This window comes from Alligator mississippiensis, chromosome 4 (genome assembly GCF_030867095.1).
Source record: "Alligator mississippiensis isolate rAllMis1 chromosome 4, rAllMis1, whole genome shotgun sequence".
Classification (NCBI taxonomy): Eukaryota; Metazoa; Chordata; order Crocodylia; family Alligatoridae; genus Alligator; species Alligator mississippiensis.
Window position 1 is genome coordinate 219,278,792 of NC_081827.1, and position 9,745 is coordinate 219,288,536.

Sequence of the window (9,745 nt, forward strand, 5' to 3'; positions counted from 1 at the left end):
CAGTCATGGGTGTAGCTGCCGAACTGGTTTTACTGCCTCTGTCCTCGAACAAGACAACTGAAGCAAACATCCACCACCTACGTGCAAGTCCATGACTAGGAACTTCCAGATCTCACAGTCTTATCCCTGTCACTACTCGCCAATGACTGTAGGACTTTCCTGTTGTGCAGAGAAAATGTATAATTCCCATAAGGAAGATGCCTGTGCATGACTTCTTTTAGCATGAGGATGTCGTTGCACACCAACAAATGCAGTCATTGACAGATAGGGATCTAAGCCCAATGGCATGGAATCCAAGATGATTGGAAACCCTTGATCTGCTGCAGCCTTCATCTGCCATCACAGCTGCAGAAAAGAGGGTTAGACTTTTCTTCTGCCTGGTCTGCCGTTGAGGTCTTCTTGGATCATAAGTGGCTACAAATACCTCCCTGGATAGCCTGGGGCAGGTACTGTATAAGCAGTGCTAAGACAAATGTGACCTGCAGCACTTAGTGTTTCAGTTCTGCACCTCTTTTGAGAACATACAGAGAAGCTTTTCAGTAGTTGTTAATCCCCATACAGCAGAAAAAACCTATTTTCCATGATCTTTGGGGACTCCCTAGCCTTTATTCAAGCCCTGGATTTTTCTCTCTCAGCTGTTTAGATGAACCTGTCCACACATCTATTAATTTAGGTCTCACCTTGAAGACATTCCTCTAAGCCCATGTTTAGCTGTAATGCTTGATTTCCCTGGATGTCTCTGTTTGCTATTTATATATGTGGCAGCACCTCAGAAGAAGTACACAATTCCCCTGAAAGAGAAGACCAGAATGTTTAGATGAGAGTATATGATCCTTTGTAAACTTCAGTTAATGCAAGGTATTTTGGCAATCAGATTGAAAGTGTTACTCAAGATACTCCACAAATATTTGTTCCCAGACAAAAACATCTGTGATTTCCCCTGTGGCACAGCTAAAGAGATACTATGGCATAAGACAAAACAAATGTGATCCAACTTGAGAATTTCCACATAAAATCCTTTAGATTTTGCAGGGCAGTAAAAAAGCAGTGTAAACAAACTGCATGTACCATTTAGATTTTATTCCTTAAATTCACCATCTAAAAATCAGTCACCTAGTTTTCCACTATGCATTCTACATGCAGGTGTGGATTGAAATAATGCCAGACTTCTGCTTGTCAACATTTTGTCCCATGACCTTTCCCAAAGCTTCCCACTTTCCTCAGAAACCTGAAAATTGTGCGATACATGCTAGCTCAGTCAAAATTATATGATTCCCAGTCATTGCCTTTCCTTTTTTCCCTCCCTTGTGTTATGTATTGACTAGTCTGAGAAATTGAATGGGACACCATGGAGCCAAGGTAAAATCTTCTCTTCCTTGTTTAGACTTATGCATAAAGCTAGTTTATGTTATGTCATGTGATATTCAAATTCCAGGAAACCCTCTGATCTCACAGATCACAAAGCACCATTAATGCAATAAAGCGCATCCACCATTCCCTGCCAAAAGGAGAGGAACATTTCCCCCATATGAACTCTAATGATGAGTGCTCCCCTTTCTGCTTCACTCTACTTTCACCACTGATCTCACCAAAGGAAAGTTTTCTCTACTATCTCTACTTAAGGAATATTTCCAAAAATGTAATACATGATCAGTTCAGGGAAGAGGGTTATGGAGAAGGATTTGGACAAACCATTCATAATGGCACCTATTTCCTGCCTTCCTGTGTAAGGATCTAGTTTTTCATGGTTTCTTAGAAAAATATAAAAATGTGAAATGAAACTAATATACACAAAGTCAGCTGCTTGAGTCATCTGCAGAGAGTCTGACTACTATACTGGAGGGGTGAACTCCACTTTTCATTTCAGTGGATATCCTATGATATATCAACAGTGTTAACTCTTACACTTCCCAAAGCTTGTAAGAAAGAAAAGGTAGTATATTATCTACTCCAGAAATTCCCAAAAGTGTGCATGGAAGGGAATGATAAGACCTACCAAAGGAAGTATGTATCATGGGACATTGTACTAATTAAAATATATATGTTTTAATAAAATATGCTAGGATTGCAAAACACAGATGTGACTGATTTAATTTCTCTCAAGGAAGGACCTATATTTCAGAGGTTTGCAAAATTCTAATTTGTTTGGTTGAATAAGCAACAGACCAATATCTCTTACAAATCAAGTGTAAATAGTGTCACACTAACTTGGTCATGTCTTTGATTCCTCAGGTTCAAACAACAGCTACATTTAAGTAGACCAGTACATTTATACTTCTTCCTGATTTTTTTCATCAGATATCGCTGATAAAAGAATCTGGGAACAGGAAAACCTAAAAGGATACCATGAGGCTTCAAGTCAGTCAGCATTCCCTCATGTGACATGGGGCATCTGTGAATCTGAAAGCGAACTTACCTATGGGGAAGTTGAACACCGACTTGATTTGCTTCAAGAACAGCTCAACAGGTAAAGATGTGTGAAAGGAGCTATAAGACCATTTATATTAATAGAATTAAAACAAGGATGAACTTTGTGGGAGAATTTTCAGAAGTACTTAATGACTTGTGAGCTTTGAAGCCGCATAGAGCCAGACCCTTAAAATGCTTGGTTCATCTGAGCATATTTTACCAACCTAATTCCCTGAAATTACGGGAAAGGCCAAAGGCATTGGCAGTGCTTGTCTCCTCGGCTGTCCTGCTAGGACACATGGTGGATTTGGGGTGATTGGGTTTGGGTTTGTTTGTTTTCCCCTGTCTTTGAAGGGCTCTACTTTCCTCAGAATGCACAGAATGAACTAGCTGCCTTCCTAGCAGAAGTAGCATTTGTATTGCAGGCATCTTTGCTTTTGATACATAAATCTCTTTTTCAGCTTTTTCTATAATAAACAACCATGGGAGTATCACAAGTGTAAAACACTTACACCTACTACAAAAGAAAACAGTCATTTTCTTTGTCAAAATCCTGCATATGTGTGGTACCTTTGCTAATACAATTCATATTCCTTCTTTTCCTCCCTATTGGTGACTAAGCAGCATAGCATATGGCATCTTAGAAATATCATTAGGAGATTCTGATTAGTCATACAGTATAATTTACTGTGTGATTTCACTCAGTTTTAAATTGGTCTGTGCCCTGTCTGTGCCTTCGTTTTATTTTCCCTGGAATTCCATTACTTTCAACTTTGTTGACGTGACAAATACAAGATTTAACTCTAAATTCACCCATGACTGAGCATTAGTATCTTTGCCATCCTGCATGTTTTTCTTTGGAAGGGAATGATCTATCTCTGTTATTGTTATTAAATGGGAAAATGGGAAAGAATGAAAACTTAGAGAAAAGTTAGAACTCTCTGCTATGGCACAGTAGGAAATTCTTTGTAAAGTAATGAGAAAAGGCACATGAGAATAAAGGTGTAGGTTATAACCGTGTTGGTCTAAGTACATAGGCAGACAAGGTTCTTTGGGTGAATCTGATATCTTTTATTAGACCAACTTACATAGTTGAAAAAAAAAATAGTTTCAAAGAGCCACCCGGATACCACGTGAAGAATTGCTGCAGTACAGAAGAAAACCCCCCACGCATCGCATGCCACTGGTTATGACAGATCACCCGTCCCCCAAACCCGTACAGAATATCCTCAAACAATTGCAACCGATACTTGAAAGAGGCCCTATTCTTAAAGAGATTTTCCCAGAGCCACCCATCCTAGCCTTACCGAAGCACCAAACCTCACTAACCTCATCACCAGAAGCAAAATTCCTCATGCCCAGAACACACAGAATGGATCCAGACCGTGCCATGACAAGAAATGCAAAACCTGCCAACACATCACTACCACCCCCACAATAACTACACCCCACAACAGAGCCATCAACATTCCCGGATCCTACAGCTGCACTTCCAGAAATGTAATACATCTCATCCAATGCACCAAATACCCTGATGGAAAATACGTAGGAGAGACCAAACAACAACTGGGCACCAGAATGAATGCACACTGGGAATCTATCAAAGCCAAGAATACCCAATTACCTGTGGGTGCAGACTTCTCACAAGAAAACCACTGTCTCTCCAATCTCAGTCCTGATCCTCAAAGGAAACTTACACACCACCTCCCAGAGACTCCACTTCATCAACCCCCTAGATACTAAAAATCATGGACTAAATATAGACATTGAATTTATGACACATTATACCTGCCTGACATCTGACGCCCCAGGTACCTCTCCACTATTCATCCCCCTTCTTTCCCCCACAACCCAGCCTGTCTCTCACCTATTGACTCCTCAATCTACATCTTCACTGACTGCCTGTCTTGTATGAAGACCAGACCAGCTTCTGGCTTCTTTACTTTTCATTTCATCCAGGAAAAGCACACACAGACACTGCAGAAACTTCCGCAGCCTGACGAAGGGTTTTTAAATCTGAAAGTTTGCTTAAAATTCTTTTTCCAACTATTTAAGTTGGTCTAATAAAATATATCAGATTCACCCAAAGAACATTGTCTGCACATGAGAATAAGGGGATTCTGCAGATAATACAAATAAGGGGAGAGAAAAAAAGTTTCCAATACAAGTTAATTATCAATGCATTATTTTTATTCATTAAAAATTATGACACATAAAGACACTGCATGGTGACTGATGCTGGTGCATTTTTCCTGTGGTATCAACCTCATACTTACTAAGAGAGCTGAACAGAAGGTGATTATGACGTCTTATGTTTGGTCCTTCATTAGGCTACTTTTATAAAACTCTAATGCCATGGAATCAATAGTAACAATAGCAAACAAAGAAGCAATGTTTCTTTTAATATCTATGCAGGGAGCAAAGTCATCCTGAACATCCAGGGGAGTGCTGAGATCTGGTGCAAAATTACAACTTAGTTCACAGCCATCTCTTCTGATGAAGTTGTTCTGCAGCATGACATTGGTTAAGTCAAACAATGAGCCACCTAGCAAAAGCAACTCTGCCAGAGGAGGCCTAAATCTGCTGCTGCAGAGCACTGAAATAGTAACATTCATGACATCAAGGGCTGTTGAAAAAAAAGATTTGTTTACAAAGCAAATGATTCTGTCAGGAGATGAGTTCCAATACAATAGGATTGGTATCCATTTTACAATCTTCTATAGAGTGCTTTGTGGCAGCTGAGGAAACACAATAGGCATTACCCATTGCTGAGTTTGTTAATTAACTTGGCATGATAATTTGAAAATCACTTCAATGCTATGGCAATGTAAGCATGGAGAAGATAAGCAATCTCCAACTGTTGTCACTTCCCTGAAGGTTTATTTACACAAAATCAGAATTCATACAAAAATCAGAAAAAATCAATCAGTTCTGAACCACAAAAAAATGGTGGGTTTATCTCTGAGTTTTAAGGCAATCTTCATATAAGCTCTTTTTTTTACCCTCAGTTGTGCTCTAAATTCTAATGACACCAAAAAAAGATTACTGATTTTAAGATCTGTACTTAAAAAAAGAATGACCTAAGTTCCAGCTGTGGGAAATGCATATTATGCAACCAAGGTTTTTAGAGTATCCCTTTGCCTTTGGGACCATCAGAAGTTTCAAAGCAGCAAGGATTTAGGGGGCTATATCTTTTATTGGACCAACTGTATAGTTGGGAGAGACATCAGACACTTTAACAATTGTGACCCAAAAATCTCAGCCTGCATAAATCAATTCAGTTCCCATCAAGTCAGCAGAGCTATGTTAATCAGCTTAGGATCTGGACCACAATATTCATTTCAGTTACAAACATAATTGATAGCAATATATTCATTTGTGTGTTGAACACTAAGGTATGATGCACTTGAGAGAATACGTTCTGTGGATAAGAGGGAGAGCTGCAAGCCTTGGAAGGACTCGGTGCTCCCTCTTCTGTTCTTTCCTATTCAAAACATGTTTATATTATTAAAAGTTATGATTTTCTTTGTTAATAACCTGCAGCTCCCTCTTGAAGGCATTTGTAATCACTGTGTTAAAATGTACTCTACCATGGCTGTGTGCTAACTGATTTCATGCTACTTCTCTAGGCTTGAATCCCAAATGACTGCTGACATTCAAACCATCTTACAGCTGTTACAAAGGCAGTCAACGCTCATTCCACCTACATATAGTATGGTGACTACAAGTGCAGAATATCAACACCCAGCTACCCCGGTGAGGCAAAACCTTCATCCTGTAGCATCTATTAAAACAGACAGAAGTTTCAGTCCTGCATCACAGGTATGTATATGCCAATGTCAACTACAAGGATTTTTTTTTTACATTCTTACCTGGGGCTGGAAGATCAGTTCACTGCACCAGGCATTTATCGTGTAGTTATATTAATAGGAAATAATTTGACCAAACATCTCTGGGGAGTTGGGGGGGGGGGAGGGTAAAGGTCTTAAAGCTACAAATTGTGTCATAGTGGGCATGTCTACACATTCATTAATGTGCTTTTGCTAATGCATATTAAATTTATTACCTCCATTGTCAGGTACTAGAAAAAGGTGCATTAGCCTATTTTAATACACATTAGCAAAAGTGCACATTTTGTGACACTTTAATGTGCATTACAATAGGCTAATGTGCATTAAAATGTAGTACACGCCCAGTAACACATTTAGCAAATGATCACAAACTGTATAAAATGAGATAGCAAAAAGGGACATTACTAGGGGTGGGTTGAAGTCAAAAGAATTGCTCTTAGCTTAGCACAAAGGAGGCACAAAAAAAGTGCAGTCTTTCGCCAACATCTGCTGCTGTCCAATTCTTTGAAGCCCTGAGCCATTTCTCATTTCTACTAGCTGTACAGGTGGTAGGAGCTCAGGTGATGCCATAGGCCATGGAATGGGGTGGGCCACCTGGGCCATGGCCCAACCAGCTTTTAGCCAGTTAATTTAGCTAGCTATGCAATTTAAAAAATAGCTATATAGTTTTAACCAGAATGACAATTGCGCGTTTGTGGGTTATATAAATTAACATGCTAAAAGTTGATCGGGCCATGGCCCGAGTGGCCCACCCCATTCTGCAGCCTATGGGTGATGCAGCAGGGAGTTCATGATGTACATGCAAACACATGTATTAGAAAGAGAAGTGGGGCGTGGAGGTAAAAACCATTGCTGTGTCCACTCTTTTCATTGCAAGTGACTTAATTATATTAGGACCTCTCTTCCCACAAGCTCTGACTTAAAAGGTAAAGTAGAGCCTAGTGCATGGATCTAAATCCAAATCCAAACTCCCCCAAAGTTAGGGATCTGCTTTATTTACAGGGTTCAGTTCTTGACCTCTCTCAAGTTTCGGAGGTGTTCAAATCCACAGTCTCAGGGTGGGGCCATCCCTAGAAAATTCATCTCTTAATTAAGACTTTCTTTAAAACATAAAGTCAAAAACATAGGGTCTGAGGAAGGATAGTGGAGATCAGAAGCTGAATCATATTCAAGTACTTCAAATAAAACATTGTGTTTTCCACAAATGTTTGTGTTTTACGTTTGATTTTTCAAAGATTTTGATTCTGCTCAGTTTTAATACAAACAGGAGAAACAGGAAAACTATTGCCACCTTGTTTCTTTTCTTTCCTTTCAGTGTTCTGAATTTTTAGACCTTGAAAAATCAAAACTTAAACCCAAAGAATCCCTCTCCAGTGGGGTGCATCTTAATACAGCCTCAGAAGACAACTTAGCTTCTTTTTTAGAACAAGAACATGAGAAGTCTTCAGAGTGTCATCCACACCATTGTAAAACTTGTCTTCATCCAGTTAGACACCCTTCCTTGCCAGATTCTTCCCTAAACACTATAGGAATCTTGGGTCTTCATAGGCATGTTTCTGATCCTGGTCTTCCTGGGAAATAATACTTTTGTACTATTACTTCACATAAAATGTAAGTGCTTTTAATGGTTGTTTTTCCTTTTTGTATTTAAATCCTCTATACTTGACTCAGGGGCTACAAGGAATATAACATTATATGCAAAAGTACTGTATATTTTCCTAAATTTGAAGCTTGTAAGGTAAAGTTGAGCAGTTATGATGTAAATATATATATATATATATAGATATATATATATATACATAGAAACTATATGTTCCAAATGTAAAACTGCCAGCATTCTCAAGGCACCTTATATTTTTTAATTTTTTTAAAAATACATGCATGTCCCAAAATTAGACTTTATGTTGCATGGAGATTACCATTGACCACTTTCACTGAGGTGGTACATTATTGGGGATTTGCCTTCAAAGCAAAGAGGGCAGGTGTTGATGATAACCCACATAGGCATGATCCCTACTTGCTATTCTGAATTGCAAGTGAAAACTTCCAATCCTATTTTGAAAATTTAGGTAAGCTTCTTGTGGTAAGTTTTTGGCAGTCAAGGGCAATGATTCCACTGCTCAGAGAAAGAATAAACTAAGACTTCTGGATTCTAAATGATTAAGAAACAGAACAGAGAGCAGTCTCTTCAAAACAAACTGGAGTTGGTCACTATTTAACTAGAAGAACATCTGTGCTACACAATAGAAAGTATCATCACTGACTGCATCCATAAGGCAACATTACCTGAATAGATTGTTTCTTGTATTTTTGCACTTTTTTTTTCCTTTTTCTTTTTCTTTTTAAATCTTCTTCATACCTAAAAAGTTAGCTGTCAGAAGCAGGCAGGTAGTTCTCATCTGTCACTCAAACATAATCAAATGCAATAAATATAATTTCTATGTAATACAGAAGACTGTGTTCCTTTTGTTCAATGCAAAATACTAACAAGCTGTATAAATTACAATATTTTACAGGTTTTCTTTTTATAAGTATCACTGTTGTCATTTGCAATATCTCTTTTTACTTACTGGCCCCTCCACAGAGAGCTAAAAAAATATATTAAAAATATATATATACATACGCATATCTATCTGCATATATATGTGTGTATGTATGTGTATATATTTTCATACAAATATATGTATGTGAATATTTAAATGTGTATGTGGGTATAGGTACAGATATATGTACATATGTAAAATCACTTCCAAGTACAGTGGTAAACTTTCTTATTACAAAACAGGTAAGCTTAGCTTGTGTCCAAAGCTGATTACACTAAAATAAATTGAGTTTAAGGTCCATAGGCTTTAAATACAGTATGTACTGTATATGCGTAATGCTTTGTTAATACTTAGATTTAATTTTATTAAAATATTATACTGCTTCAAATGGTGTGTTTGTTTTAAAAAGACCTGACCTTTTTATTATTGTTTTTAAATATTTAAAGATGATCACATGATTTTCTAATCTTAAACAAAGCTTTAATGTAGAAGTCCTCTCAGAGGGGAACTCTGCTGATTTCTGAAAAGCAGAGATGCAAGCAAGTTACTGGGTGGGGATTTATAATTAAAAAAACCAAAACAACCCAACCTAAACCTATGCTTCAGAAAGTGGCAAGGACTGATGCAGCAGTGATTGTCCTTCACATGTGCAGACACTGATTCTGGCAGGTTAGGATATACATGAACGCCAGCCCAGATTCGATGCCTGATTCATAATAGTTCCACTCAAACTGAGCCAGTAAATAAATACAAGAGGCCTGAAGAGAATTAGGCCCCTTGCATATGAGATCCCCTTTTCCTCTCCTTTATATTAGGTTTACATAACCAGTGAAAAGACTCCATCCTGAAAAAAACTAAATGCCCTCAAGCTCCACTGAGCTCATGGGCTGTTGTGGTATTTAGCACCTCTCAGGATTGGACTGTAGGTGAAAGTGTGAACAG

At 38.2% G+C, this 9,745-nt stretch overlaps 1 protein-coding gene across 1 annotated transcript in view; it reads left to right on the forward strand.

Annotated features, from left to right (window-relative positions):
* Positions 1–9,098, forward strand: part of KCNH7 (potassium voltage-gated channel subfamily H member 7) — a 384,959-nt gene extending 375,861 nt beyond the window's left edge. Inside the window, exons 13-15 of the mRNA XM_059727333.1 lie at positions 2,299–2,467; positions 6,039–6,231; positions 7,576–9,098. Coding sequence (XP_059583316.1) covers positions 2,299–2,467; positions 6,039–6,231; positions 7,576–7,842 — 629 coding nt within the window. The 3' untranslated portion in view covers positions 7,843–9,098. The remainder of the gene's footprint in view (positions 1–2,298; positions 2,468–6,038; positions 6,232–7,575) is intronic.
* Positions 9,099–9,745: the final 647 nt, after the last annotated feature.